The sequence below is a fragment of the Hemibagrus wyckioides genome, unplaced genomic scaffold (assembly GCF_019097595.1).
Source record: "Hemibagrus wyckioides isolate EC202008001 unplaced genomic scaffold, SWU_Hwy_1.0 Contig12, whole genome shotgun sequence".
In the NCBI taxonomy this organism is placed as follows: domain Eukaryota; kingdom Metazoa; phylum Chordata; class Actinopteri; order Siluriformes; family Bagridae; genus Hemibagrus; species Hemibagrus wyckioides.
The window spans coordinates 365,001-380,134 of NW_026690772.1; the positions used below are offsets into that span (position 1 = coordinate 365,001).

A 15,134-nucleotide genomic window follows, 5' to 3' on the forward strand; every position below is an offset into this window, starting at 1 on the left:
CAACAACTTGAACAAAAGCCACAAGCATTAATGGAAGGCGACACTAATCCTGGCCTAAGAACATTTCCTGAACTGCACACCTCGGTTCCTCACAAAATCCCTTATATTTTGTATCGTTCTTTCTTTTAGAACAGGGTCCTCTGCCCTCTTGCACTGCTCACACTCTGCCTTTGTTGCAAGGTGTCCCTTTAAAATATGACTTTTGAAATGCTTCATGACAGCATTCACTTCATCTGGGCTCCATGATTTGGCCACTGCAAAATAAATAATAAATAAAATACAATAAATAAATACAAATAAAAATTATATACACAGATCACACACATATGCATGTTTTATTTATATATATATATATATATATAATTTTTTTTTTTTTTTGAGCAACAAATATACCCAAATGTTTAACATACCTCTGGAGCTCTCAGCTTCATTCTGATTATTTTTTCTTTTCCCTGATGGAAAAAAAAACACTCAAATGTATTCCAGCTCTACAGTCCAAAGTGTCTAAAAATATTAGCAGACAGGACTACTCTGGTCATGAGTAACATGTACAGGACCACATTTACACTGATTTACTGCGGGACAATAATTATAATAATATCACACACACACACAAATATACACTATGTTGCCAAAAGTATTCACTCGCCTGCCTTCACATACATATGAACTTGAGTAGCATCCAATTCTTAATCCATAGGGTTTAATAGGAGTGTGTTTATGGGAATTTTTGACCATTCTTCCTTTTCTTTTTTGACCATTCTTGCATTTGTGAGGTCAGGCATTGATGTTGGACGAGAAGGTCTGTCTCACAGTCTCCACTCTAATTCATCCCAAAGGTGTTCTATGGGGTTGAGGTCAGGACTCTGTGCAGGCCAGTCAAGTTCATCCATATCAAACTTGCTCATCCATGTCTTTATGGACCTTGTTTTGCTCACTGGTGTGCAGTCATGTTGGAACAGGAAGGGGTCATCCCCAAACTGTTCCCACAAAGAGCATGAAATTGTCCAAAATGTCTTGGTATGAAGCTGAAGCATTAAGAGTTCCTTTCACTGGCCGAGCCCAACCCCTGACAAACAACCCCACACCAGTTCCAACATGACTGCGCACCAGTGCACAAAGCAAGCTCCAGGTTCTGGAAGAATGGTCAAAAATTCCCATAACCACACTCCTAAACCTTGTGGAAAGCTTTCCCAGAAGAGTTGAAGCTGTTGTAGCTGCAAAGGGTGGGCCAACATCATATTAAACCCTAAGAATGGGATGTTACTCAAGTTCATGTGCATGTGAAGGCAGGCGAGCGAATACTTTTGGCAATATAGTGTATTTGTATACCTATGGAGCTGTCAGCCTCATCTGTGGGGTAACAATACAACTAATATTGTTCATACTGTATTTTTGGCATCTCTTCAAAATATTTGTAAAAATGACAAAAGAAATTAAAATAGAGGAATCAGTAAGCAGTCTTAGCAAGTGCCAAAAATGATTTTATCCGTACCAGACTTGTTACATCGTTAATCTGAGGCGTCCCTATTTAGGCTAATTTAATAATTTTCTTCATAAAGCCATATTGACTACAAGGAGACCACTGAAGTGGGCCTCCAGTGGCAAGTTCTTTAGTGAATACACTATACCACTAATGCACACTGGAATAAAATTTATTACATACCCCTTACTTCATGGACAGGATCTGAATCTTCATCATCTTCATCACTTATTTCTTCCTCATCTAATTCCACATCTATTTCATCTATAGAAAAGCATATCTGACAAACACCCACACGTGTGCATTAAGTACACATATATTTATGATAAACTTCCATTATGTAAAGAAATGACAGGCACTTAAATAAAATCTCAAGTTTATGAACATCAATATTTATGTCATACTACCTCCATCCTTTTGGTCTTTTTGTTTTTCCTTTCATGTTTTTCAATGTTGCCCTTCTTCTAATCACTTTAATTATTTTTTTATTGTACATAGTTATACATTGTTTACCCAAATCTCACTGCTTTAATGCTATTGCCTAATTTAAGGTATTCATGTTAAGCACTTAACATTATAGTATAAATTCATGGACATACCTTGAATTTCAATTTCATCCAGAGATTTTCCTTGGAAACTTGTGAGAGTTCCTTTCTCCATTGCCAGGAGCAGCTTTGAGATTTTTGCAATTTCTATAGTTGCATCTGGCAACCTGATGCAGTCTTGTCCTCTAAAGAAGCTGGTTGCTGAGCACTTTGGTCTTCCAAACAGGAAGGTGTTGTCCCTGTCTACTTCACATGCATCTCTCTTGTCTACAAGAAGTTGTATTGCTCTGACAAGTTCAGGGTTTAACAAAATAGCAACTTTTCTCCCTCTTTTGCCCATTGTTTCTACTCTGCTGAACTGCTTGGACATTTTTTGCTCAAATGGAGAGAGACCGACAGCTATGTCCTCATGGAGTTCAGTCTGGTCTTTTTTCTTGAAAGACTCAAGCATCATTTTAGAGACCTCTCCTGCACGACGTCTGTTGAAGACTATTACTTGTACAAGTGTCACTTTGGCAAGTTCTGCATATGTTTGTGAAGACTCATGATGTTTTAGGCTTTAGGCTCAAAAGCATCAGCAGATTTCTTCTCTAGGTATTGGTGGAGAAGCTGCACATCCTGTGTGAATGGTATAGTAGATGGTTTGTTGAACTTTGATTTGCTCAAAGTAGCAAGAGCAGCATGGGAGATGTGTTCTGCCCATTCACTTGAGCACAGTCTTTTGAATCGCTCTGCTGCTTCAGTCATACCATCATTCTCTTCTGTGATGGCCCTGCAAAGAATAATGTCACCAATCTTGTTGAGAGAATGTCCTAACTTCAGTGCAAGACTTGGTGTCTTATACAAGTGGCTCTTCTCATCGTAACCAGCAACATCTTTCACAGCCTCTATGACTTTGTAAAAATGATTTGGTTTCACAGCATCTTCAAAACTAAATATGGAGTATTTTTTTCTTAAGCTTAGCAAGAGTCTGCCCATTTCCCGGACCTTCTGTCTGATGTATTCGGATTTTGTTGGATCACTTCCATACTTGTTGTAAAGACACTGACTCAACTGGAGTATGAGAAAATCATTTCGAACTACAGATGAAATGTCATCATTCTTCATATTTCCCAAGATCTTCCACACCTCAGGAGATACTGCTTGGGAAAAAGTTGATTCTGACATATCAGCCAAAACTAAGACTTTGGCTTTACCAGTTGCTTCAGACTCTGAAGACATCTTTGAAGGACATCTCCATGTATGGCGCCACAGCTCCTTGCGAACAAACAGGCCTTTACAGTACACACAGGGCACATATGTTTTGGCTCTCAGTTTAATCTCTGATCTTCCTGGCCTTCTTCTAATTTTCAGTGGTCCACTTTTATTTTCCATAACCTCTTGATTATGTTCATAGTTGCCTCTGTTCCGTAGCTTCTCAAGTAACTTTCTTCGGTCCTGGGAGTGTTTAGGGAGCAAGAATGCGGCAGCAATTTCTGTCTCACTGTCTTGATGCTTTTTAAAGTGACGGGCAATTTTTGACTGAGGTTTTTTGTATACATAACAGTAATTTTTTGGGTGGAAAACATTTTTTGGGGGGATTCTTTGGGGCTTGGCATATTGTCAATTGTTGACTGTTTATCAAAAGATTTTACTGGTGTCTTCTTAAAACTCTGAAGCGTCTCGGCGTTTTTTGTGGTAGTATCATGATCATTACCGGCTACATAGTCACAAAAGAGTTCTTGAGTGGAGCTGGATTTATCACTCACCATGTCTTGCTCAATGGATGAAGAGTGAGTGAGTTGTGAAACACTCTTTGCCCTCTTAAAAGACTCAGATGGTGTGGTCTTATGAGATGGTAGTTTCTGTGTCTTGACAGACAGACTGTCATCACTATCACTGTTTTGTTGAGAGTCCGGAATGAAGTCATCAGAAGATTCATTGTTTAAAGGTTCAGGGCATGGAGAATACTGTTCATCAGAGCTGGTTTCTTCAAAACCGGAAAATTCAACCTCTGGCTAAAAAAAAACAAACCCAGTAATAATAATGATGATGATAATTATGATAATTCAATAATTATATTAAAACCTGTGTCAGAAATACTGTACTTATAGTCTAGCATGTTTTAATGTCACTTTAAAATGTTAATAGATTATAGGTTTAAAAAAAAAAAAAAGGGAGTACTATACCATTCTTCATGAAGCAGGTTTTGTGCCATGATCTTGAACATACTGAAAAATATTACCATGCATTTCATTTAGAACAACAGAAATAGCAGGAAATTATATGACAAATCCATTTGGTTTTTGAAAGCGTGAAGAACACATAAATAAATTAACACATGTACAACCATATATTTGAGGTAATTAGATACTTACATTTGCAAGTTAAACAAAGCCATTTTCGACCTGACACAGGTCCAGTGCACTCTTCACAAGAATCCAAACTGGAGATAACAGCACTGTGAACTTCATGGTGGCACTGTAAATGGAAAAAATAATTTGATTATTATAATTTATCATCTTAACATTTTGGACATATAACAATTTTGTGCCACTTTTTTATACAGTCTAAGAAATGAATGAATGACTGAATGAATGACTGAATGAATGAATGAATGAATGAAAAATCACATGACTGTTACATTATAAAGTGCAAGTTACTATTTCATTTCCAGTCCAAGCTGAAACTCCTTTCTTGGCAACTGTAGTTGAATCGCCTTTAAAGGGCACCTGCAATTAGATGATTATATGCTGTTGTTATAAAACACGTTTATTTGAAAGTATCACCTGACTATAACAAATTAGAATAAATACATATGTTGTTGTTTATTCTTTAAAGCTGCCCCCCACCCCCCAAAAAAGCACTTAATATGTAGATATTATACAAGCAACCCTTAACAAGCACAAACACCTCACCTCTAGCTGAGGACAAAACAAAATTTAACAACTAATTTTATACTTTTCTTGGACAGCCTGAAAGTCACTGCAGTTATTGTTGCACTGAAAGCATTTCCATGTTCAAAAGTGTACACATCAGGTGTACACCTCATCTACCACTTTTCCATCAAATGTGTAAAAATGTGACGGTCCTCATAGGGAGAAACTGTCCTTACAGTTCATGTTAGCATCACGCCCATCCCCGATACACAAGTGATGAAGATGAATGAACAGAGAGGGCTACATTTTACTCAAAGTTTGAGATGTCACAACAATGTCTTTAAGACACCAGTCCAAATAATACAGTCTAGTGTGATGCTCAACCCCTCTACATCTAACAGTGTGTCAAGAAGGAAAATATGCTCACTTACCTTCTCTTTCCCTGAAGTGGATGTATCGATACTACATTCAGTCTCTCTCACTGATGTGTCTTCACACAGCAACTGTAAATGTAATAAGAAAAGGTATCACAATGTGCTAATAATGCCTGCCAAGTGGCCACCACAATTAGTTTTAGTATATACAAGTATAAACAAAACGTAAATATCTACTGTCACTTTTTCAGCTCTGTTGTGTACACGGCAGAAATGAAACAAACATGCACAAATATTTTAAGTTCATTTTTTACAGTAATTGGCATAATCAAAAACTAAATACACAAATAAATGCGTAACAAAATACAACATGGTTGACTTTCAATAATAAAAAAAACACTAAAAAAGTTTAAGACATTACATACCCTTGGCCAAGAGGAATCTCCATAGTTGTATGTAACCTCGTCATCTGGAAAGATATCTCATACTAAATAGGCACAGGTGTGGCCTTCCTTCAACAATTATTGTCTTCACTTTGCAGTTTGGATTTCTGTGATCATCATTCACCAGTCGGCCTAGTGTTCCATCTCCTTTGGAAGCATCTATGCTGTAAGAAAAATAGTACAAGAAAAAAAAAACTTAAAACATTCCTGACTGGAACATTAGGTACTAACTGAATAATGTATATTTTGGGGATTACGCTAACCTTGGTCTCTTTAACCTATTGTCAAATAGATATTATGACCATTAACATCCCTTCCTAACAATAAATTTAGTAAATTTAAAAAGGTGGGATGATCCACTCAAAGTCACAAAATAATACCCTTTTAGCAATGACCCTGTTGTCCACCTGACCACCATGTCATTAATTATTATATTAGGATATCATTAGAATAATAATAGTAACAAAAATATTCATTATTGTTGCTTTTTTAGAATAACATGAAACAGACAGAAAAAAGTTTTCAAAATTAAAGAAACAAAAACCAGCCAACTTACCAATAACGTTTTCCATTCCATGTGAAATCTAACCAGTAGCTGCTTTGAATGTCTTTAACATGTTTACTTTGAGAGAGAATCCCACGATATTCAACAACAAAGGTGGACGGTTCAATGTGTTCAAGTGCAAACACACCTCTCCCTAAAAGGACAAAATAAAAAACTGTTATAGAATTTACCAACTTATACTTTCAAAGAGTTAAATTCTGTAAAAATGTGGAATGTAATATGAGGTGAAGTAACTGTGGAAGTCAAGCATCAGTTTTCACCACTATGACTTTGATTACACTATTTTCTGTAAACTCACATTAAATTTAAGAAATTGTCTTGACATTTTTTTTAAATGTTTGGCTCTTCAAAGTCTATACAAAAATGTGGCTCACCCCAGACTAAGATATGTAAATGTAAAAGTACTATTGTGATGCATAACTTACCTTTAAATGTGTTGATTTCTCGTCCCTCAATGAAGGCCTTGTCTTTGCCTGACAATATGTGTTCTTTTGCATCCTCTTCAGGTTTTATTCTCCTTTTTCTTACCATGTTGACTGAAAAAGTTTAGAGAACATAAGTATAACGTCTTTATAAATTTTAGTTAAATAACATTATATCTTCACATTATTGTCAGACTATAGTGAAATCTGTATCCCTAATTACACAATTTTACAATTTTACATATAAATAATAGTTGATAATACAAATAGTTATTTTGCTTTAGCTAAGTTTCTGTTATATACTTGTAATATATATATATGATATCAAAATCATTATAAAAGTGTACAAATTGTTCATACAAACTATTTATGACTAAATTAATTTACTCAAGCATTCATCACTATATTATGTCAAATATGTCATTAAACATGCCTATGAACTACTTGGGAATTTCATCTGTACCAAAAAATTAATTAATACAAATTATTCTAATTGCCTCCCACGTGGCACATAAAATAAATGTGTTGGAGACACTAATGGAGTTGTGGATGATGCTAATGGAGTTCCTAATAGATATTAGCCTTATTAGCCGGCATACACATAGTTTAAAGCTATCCAGCCTAAAAATCTGTCTGACTCACACCGCCATAAAGGTAAATAAAAAAATGTTCTTACCTTCAGCATGAGCAGATGACACTCTTCTGTCGTTATTACAGGTAAAAACTTCGCTGCAATTAAGCTAATTTAGCTTAATTATTATTAATCTCTCCACCACACATCAAGTCCGCACGTTCTTTGACGGACATCAAAAGCAGCCAATCGCTGACGAGGATCCCGCAGCTCGACCAATGACCTCCGCAGGTTCAGAAGGTCGCTGACTTTGACGGACATCAAAAGCAGCCAATCGCTGACGAGGATTCTGCAGCTCGACCAATGACCTCTGCAGGTTAAGAAGGTCGCTGACTTTGACGGACATCAAAAGCAGCCAATCGCTGACGAGGATCCCGCAGCTCGACCAATGACCTCCGCAGGTTCAGAAGGTCGCTGACTTTGACGGACATCAAAAGCAGCCAATCGCTGACGAGGATCCCGCAGCTCGACCAATGACCTCCGCAGGTTCAGAAGGTCGCTGACTTTGACGGACATCAAAAGCAGCCAATCGCTGACGAGGATTCTGCAGCTCGACCAATGACCTCCGCAGGTTCAGAAGGTCGCTGACTTTGACGGACATCAAAAGCAGCCAATCGCTGACGAGGATTCTGCAGCTCGACCAATGACCTCCGCAGGTTCAGAAGGTCGCTGACTTTGACGGACATCAAAAGCAGCCAATCGCTGACGAGGATTCTGCAGCTCGACCAATGACCTCCGCAGGTTCAGAAGGTCGCTGACTTTGACGGACATCAAAAGCAGCCAATCGCTGACGAGGATTCTGCAGCTCGACCAATGACCTCCGCAGGTTCAGAAGGTCGCTGACTTTGACGGACATCAAAAGCAGCCAATCGCTGACGAGGATTCTGCAGCTCGACCAATGACCTCCGCAGGTTCAGAAGGTCGCTGACTTTGACGGACATCAAAAGCAGCCAATCGCTGACGAGGATTCCGCAGCTCGACCAATGAAACGCGCGCACTGACCGGCTGATATGCAAATGAAGCTGCAGTAGCGCGAATTGCCGATAGAGGCAGAATATACACTCTGAGCATACACTGATGCACGCGAAAAATGGGTGGAGCGGAATTATTGAGACTTTTTCCCAAAAAGCGAGAGGTAGTTCAGCGCACCTAAATAAGCCTTTCTACGTTGCTCGACTTATGAGGACATCAGCCATGTCCTTATAGTTACGGTGTGTCCTTATAGTGTCGGTATGTATTCAGGCTTTTTGTCCTCATAATCCGGCCGCACCAACGCGCACACACACACACACACACACACACAATCTAAAAGTAAAGTAACTGAATTTGTGCTGCTTTATTCCTCAAGGTCTTCTTTTTTGATCATTAGAGATAAAAGACAGAAGCAGAGACGGGATTCCAGAGGCAAAGGTCAAGATTCCTGGAGCCCTCGGGAATTAGTCCTGAGGCACACACAAGATTCCCTATGCAGATGAGGGATTCCCAGGGAAACAAAGAAAAGGTTCCACTGAGACAGGGATGAGATTACTCAGGCAAACAATGGAGTTCTGGAACGAAGGAAAAGTTTTCGGAGAACAGGATAAATGGGTGTCGGAAACGTTCCGGGAAATTACAGAAGGATCCCAAATGCATAGAAGAACTATTCCTGAGGCTTTTGAGGCAAATGAGGCCCCGAGAAAGAGACATGACAAGCCATTTTTTCTAGGTGAAGCACAAGAATCCCGAGGCAAAAGGCAAGATTCCGAGATAGCGAAAACCTTCCAGGAGCACTGACGAGGAAATTCTGGAGGAAGAGACAAAATTTCCGGAGCAAAGGAAAAGATTCTGAAGACATGAGATGAAGATTCTGGAAGCACCATAAAGGAATCCTGGAGCAAGAGATAAGATTCCGGAGTCAAAACCCGAGATTCTGGGAGTGAAGGATAAATCCTGGCACTTCTGAACATGGCAAAACTGATTGCGGAGCCAAATTAAGGATACCTGAGGCAACGAAGAAATTCCGGATGCAAGCGAAGGATTTCGGGAAATATGGGCAAAGACCGGATTCCCAGAAGCAAAAAGGAAGTATTCGGGAAGCGAAAGAAGAATTCCGGAAGCAAATTCCAGAGGGAAATTAAAGATTCCAGAAGCAAGGGCTTGATTGAGGAAACAACAACAATAAATTTGGCAAAGCCTGCAAAAACAAATAAAAAACAAATAAATAAAAAAGTCTCGTAAAATGTTTTTGGCATGAAAAAATGAAAGTTTATATAAACAGCTCTGATCCTGGAGCAGCTGTCCTGTGTGTGTGTGTGTGTGTGTGTGTGTGTGTGGAGTCAAATGACGGCTAGGAACATGCACTTGGGTATGACCCGTAGTCATTTTTTCAGAGCAGTCTGGAGTCCTGCATCAGTGTGAGACATTCACTCAGCAGAGTGAGAAGTGTGTGTGCGGCTCGCGTGGTGTGTGTATGTGAAGTATGTTTGGACGGACTGGACGTAAGGGAACTCTCAGCTGTGTGACAAACTCCACACACACACACAACCAAAGAATGACAAATGTTCAAATCCCCTCAATTTTCCCCTGTGCTTTCAAATATCACCAACATTAGCTAGCTAGCTAATTAGCCAAAATGCGATGTTACCGTAGCAACCGCTACAGTAACAAAATATAACCTAGCATAAATTAAAGCAGCTTAGCGCTGCGGCTAATCCATCCCGGTTACTGTGACATCATCAAGTCGAAATCATTTGCATATCGGAAACCGATAGGTTTTCGTTCCAATATGCAAATGAGTTTAACAGAATCGGGTGTGCACTGAAATAGAGCCAGATCTACGGAGTTAGACTTCCAAAGCGAAGAGGGAAAGGCACCCTGAGTGATAGAGTGTGTGCTTTAATGAGGATGAGACTACATTAGTCGAGTGCTGAAGGCCACTTGATGTGCTGATGTGAAGAGAGAGTCAATATTTGTACTAATCCCCCCTACGCACACAGACATACACACACACACTTCTTGGCAGGTCCAAGTAGCTTCCCGATATTTGCGTGGACTTCAAACTCACTTTAATTTCTGGACAGAGCCCATGCACTCTGGCACAACCGAAAACCGCCACAAACAAGCGTGAGAACGGGAACCGCTCTGGTAAACATCAACTGTCTGCTTAAGACATATTTATACACTGAGGTCAAACTCACCAACCAGGGGAAGCTGAATGGCAGCACGATGCGAGCCTCGTCGTTCTCCGCCAGGTTCTTGGGCGAGATGACGTTCCCGCCGATCACCGGCGTAGATCCACTGCCGAAACTGCAGGGTCCACCAGGGGTCCCCTTGGACTGGTACTCCTTAAGGCACAGGCGGAAATACGTGTCGCACTCGTCCCACGTGCATCTGTTGTTGTCCGCAGCGTTCCTTGTGCCATCGCAGCACAAGCCACTCTGCAGCTCCCCTTTGACATTCCTGACCGACAGCACACGGAACTCAAAGTAGCCTGATGCTTCACACAGCTGGGAACAGGAACGAGAACGGAGATTGTTAAGAGCGAAAAAAACCCCAGACAAACCCTTTATTTAAAGATGGAATTAGTGGCTTATTTTACGCCGTTTATAGCATGTAAGACAATGGGCATGTCCAAAACAGCATGGCAGGACGTGGTCCAGAAATTTGGAACAGACCCTAAATTTGTCATTCATGCTCCAAAATAAAAATGCTATAAAGAGGGATCTGAAAACAAGGCAGTAAAATTAACCTTAAAAAAAAAAGAAAAAAAAAAAAGGAAAAGAAAGAAAGAAAGAAAGAAACTTTTTCCCCTCCGGAGTGGACTATGCTCTTCTGACCATTCTTCTCGGTGACGCTAAAAATCATTCATCTAGCATACAGTAAAAATAACATTACTTTCAGAAAGGCATTTTGTGGTTCACTCTTTTTCAAAAATCACCAAACCTGAACGGTTTCTCCTTTCCAGGAACTGCTTTTGTCTTGTTTGTTTTGTTTTGTTTTTTAGATGGTGGTAAATATAAAACAACAGATTATTCATTCTGGCAGCAATCAAAAAGTTTTCAAGGAGCATGCATGGAAAAGTTTCTCAGGGATCTGCAGATAGAGAGAGAGATGGGGGGGCAGTGAAGGTTCTACTAGAGAGCATTGAAGGCTGGGAACTGTTTCAGGAATCTTTGCAACAGGGTTTCTGGAGAAGAATCGAGATGTTTGTTTGTTTGTTTGTTTGTTTGGTGCATGCTATTCTGACAGGACAGTACTTGGGTAAAGATCAGGGCGCACTTTTGGTTTCTCACGACTGGTAGAAAGGTGCGCAGTAAAAAGTTTCTACCAAAAAATGACGCAATAAAAAAAGAAAACTAATAAAATGTTACGTTGCGTTTTTTTTTTAAGCGCGTGAGCTCTTCGAGCACTCGTGCACGTCAGGGCGCATAACTTACCTCCGTGCAGAAGATCAGGAGATAGACGCAGGCGGCGGAGGAGAAAGTGGAGCTCCGTCTCCGCATGGTGCTGTTTCTCATGTCCTCTCCTAATGCTCTGCTCTAGTGATGTTTCGTTTCGTTCATTTTGAACGGATCTTTCCCATGACTCGAGAACACTGAGTCGTCTCGGGGAGTGAATCGTTCATTTTGTGTTGACTGCGCATGCGCAACATCGCATAAGCTCAGTAAACAGAAAAGATGAGTTCACCTTTGAGTCTTCGGGTTTGTGAAGTGACATGATCCGCTTTATTGGATACAGAAATGAGTTCATTCTCAAACATCCTTACAGTTTTTTTTTACTCTTACTGTTACGTGATGCATTATAGCTTTTTATTTCCTACAGACTATAAATGTGTGAATATCTGTCATTATGGTTCTTTTCCATAACACTAAATATTTTAATAAAGAGTTGGTTAATGCTTTAAACTTCATTAGGGAAAATCATTCTTTCTTTCTTTCTTTCTTTCTTATTTATCTACTTACTTTTTATTTTATTTTATTTTATTTATTAACTTACTGTTTATTTATTCTTTGTATTATTTATCTGAATAAACACCAGCTAACCCTGCAGTGTAGAAAATAGAAATGTATAAATTCATGCATAAATCTGAGTGTTTTTAATCCATATGCAGTTATTTAATAATATAGAATCTGACCTAAACATAACCTTAATGCTGTACCTTAACCTTAATAACTTTTCTGTTATGCCCCTGTGTCATTTATGAGTTTATGAGTTATCAGTATTATACCAGCAAATGCACAATTGGTGGCAAAATAAACAACAATAGGTACTTTGTGTTTGCAGGTATAGTTTATTTTAATAAGTAGTATTTGTTTACAGATAAAGACAGAACAGGCAAATTAGCATTTCCAGGTAAAATGTGGATTTATTTACTTATTTATTTATTTTTAAAAAACCCTCAAACACCACACATATCCTCAAGAAATATTAAACAATAAAAAAGGAGACTGACAGAATTATTATTTTTCAGAAAATGTTTATTGCACAAATATTTTGATAATTTTATAGTTTTATAATTTAATACCTTATAAAGTCAATAATACTAATGTAATATTGTATTTGTCATAAGATACTGAGACGGGAAGCAGTCACATTACAAGAACGAACAACATGAATCCAAAGACTTGTTATATAAACTAATCTTTTCTGTTACCGGCTCAGACTGCATTGCCTTAGCCTATAAGGATGTCAGGTGAACGAAAGACTCGAACCCGAAGACTCGAAAGGTGAGTTAATCTTTTCTGTTTCCAGCTCAGACTGCGTTGCCATACGGGGCTGTCACGTGATGAACAAACTGATTTGAAATGCGTGGGAGATTAATCATTCTGTTGGGTATACAGGAGACGGCATGGCATAGCTTAGTTTAGGATGTTATGTGACAAAAGAACGAACGAATTCGACCCAAAACATCCGGAGGTGAGGTGATGAAGTAACAGACTGCATAGCCTCAAGACACAGGTAAGCTATTACTTATAACATGACAGTTCTTTCTTATTTGAAATGTGATCAATATGTGCGTAAGTAGATGCGTTAGGGAATTAACATGTAACATTTTAATTACATTCTGCTGAAGTGAACGAAATGACTTGAAAAAAGATTCGTTCATTTTGCTGAACGAGATTCAAAGAACCAAATCAGTAAAATGATCCGAACTTCCCATCACTAGTTTCAGCGTGGTGAACACGCCACTTAAATGACTATGGAAACCCGGAAGTGTCCTTCGTGGGTGGCGTCAGAACTCAGGTGAGGGCTCCCTCTGGCGGACAGGTGCTGGTGGCGTTACAGAGCCCCACCTCTAGAAACACCTCCGGGTGCTCTACGCCGAGGGCGACTCTGAGGTCGCAAGGGAGGTTGTTTGGGGTGGAGGTGGTGGAACTCCTCCACCAGTGAAGGATCCAGGATTGACCCATGACCTCTCTTCGGGCTGTAACCCTTCCAGTCCACTAAATACTGCAGGAGATTACGATGACATCGGGAGTTCAAGAGCGAGCTCACCCTAGAAGTTGGAGCACCATTGATATCAAGCGGTGGAGGTTCGTGGCTATTTCTCCTTGACGGCGGCGTGCAGGTTTGAGCAGTGACACGTGGAAGCTGGGAGAGATGTGGTACAAGGCCAGGAGTTGCAGGTGGTAGGTTACCATGTTCAACTGATGGGTGATACAGAACGGGCCGACAAAATGAGGGGTCAACTTACAGCAAGGTAGTCTCAGCCTCAAGTTCTGCGTAGAGAGGCAGACCAGCTGTCCCACCTGGAATCCGGGGTGTGGGCATCTATGGCGATCCTCCTGGATCTGTTGCCAGTCGTCAATGGCGGGCACGTCCGAGGGTTCTCCTGATCATGGAAATAGAGGTGGCTAGTACCCCAGGATGCACTGGAACAGCGTGAGGCCCATGAACAAGTGAATGAGAGAGTTCTGGGCATACTCTGCCCATGGGAGGAACTCACTCCAGCACTGTTCCCCTCAACTGCAGTAGGAGCATAGATACCTGCCGATCTCCTGGTTCAGGCTCTTGGTTTGCCCATTGGACTGCAGATGGTAACTGGAACTGAGGCTCACATTGACTCCCAGGTGGGTGCAGAAAGCTCTCCAGACTGTCAACGTAAACTGAGAGCCCTGATCAGACATGATGTCTTCCGGAAGACTGTAGGTTCAGAACACGTGGTGGAACAGATGACACATCTTGGAGAACCCTGATGATTTCAGTGGTTTCTACAATCTGTTGTAGGTTCTTGTGCTCTGAGACTCAGTTTCACATATGTGGTACAGCTGTTCAGGATGCTTGCAATATATTTTCCTGATTGTAGTGATGAGAATGAGAGGGAAGTGTGCGTTCTTCTGTCTCTGCAGGAAATTGAGACTCTTGTTGGATGTTCTGGCCCAGAAAAGGTCCTCTGTGATGTGCATCTAAGACTGTCTCCATGATCAGACCAGCAGAGGAGCAGAGATTACTCACTGAGGCTCAGTGATAGATTTGTGTCTGAATGAACATACTGTCTCCTAATAATACATGTGTCAAAAATCTAATGTGATTTATAAATATATTCTTTATAAATCACATTAGAGACAGAATTCCTCCAAACATGGCACGTAAATTCAAAATCATCAGTAGAACTGCTTTATATATAACAAAACTTTGTGAATGTTTTTGTACAGTGCAGCTGGATTTCCTGTCACTGTGGGCTGCAGAGCACAGTAGTATAGAGCAGAGTCTGATACAGCAGCAGAGGAGATGATCAGATCCACTTGTTCATCATCAATGTTAACAGACATTCTTGAGGGATTGTTGGGACTGATTGGTGTTCCGCTTTGGTGAATGTACAGAAGGAACTCAG

The 15,134-nt window shown here is 40.0% G+C and overlaps 2 protein-coding genes across 11 annotated transcripts in view; both read right to left on the bottom strand.

Moving 5' to 3' along the window:
• The window catches only part of LOC131349781 (uncharacterized), an 11,192-nt gene extending 701 nt beyond the window's left edge, over window positions 1-10,491 (bottom strand). The window contains exons 1-12 of one of the 8 annotated variants that reach the window (XR_009204109.1): window positions 7,367-10,491; window positions 6,694-6,804; window positions 6,260-6,401; window positions 5,686-5,867; window positions 5,318-5,389; window positions 4,652-4,739; window positions 4,386-4,488; window positions 4,197-4,238; window positions 2,083-4,025; window positions 1,667-1,763; window positions 411-452; window positions 1-254 (exon numbers count right to left, since the gene is read on the bottom strand). The exon at window positions 1-254 is cut by the window's left edge and continues 701 nt beyond it. Coding sequence is in view for 1 of the 8 variants with exons in the window: in XM_058385321.1 (XP_058241304.1) it covers window positions 2,581-3,402 (822 nt within the window). In the remaining 7 variants the exon portion in view is untranslated. Of the gene's footprint in view, window positions 255-410; window positions 453-1,666; window positions 1,764-2,082; window positions 4,026-4,196; window positions 4,239-4,385; window positions 4,489-4,651; window positions 4,740-5,317; window positions 5,390-5,685; window positions 5,868-6,259; window positions 6,402-6,693 lie in introns of those variants that run through there. The other 7 variants (XR_009204108.1, XR_009204107.1, XR_009204106.1 and 4 more) reach the window with 7 other exon arrangements.
• The window catches only part of LOC131349780 (protein jagged-1a-like), a 24,575-nt gene extending 12,654 nt beyond the window's left edge, over window positions 1-11,921 (bottom strand). The window contains exons 1-2 of one of the 3 annotated variants that reach the window (XM_058385319.1): window positions 11,737-11,921; window positions 10,498-10,806 (exon numbers count right to left, since the gene is read on the bottom strand). In XM_058385319.1, coding sequence (XP_058241302.1) covers window positions 10,498-10,806; window positions 11,737-11,817 — 390 coding nt within the window. In that variant the 5' untranslated portion in view covers window positions 11,818-11,921. The remainder of the gene's footprint in view (window positions 1-10,497; window positions 10,807-11,736) is intronic. The other 2 variants (XM_058385318.1, XM_058385320.1) reach the window with 2 other exon arrangements.
• Window positions 11,922-15,134: the final 3,213 nt, after the last annotated feature.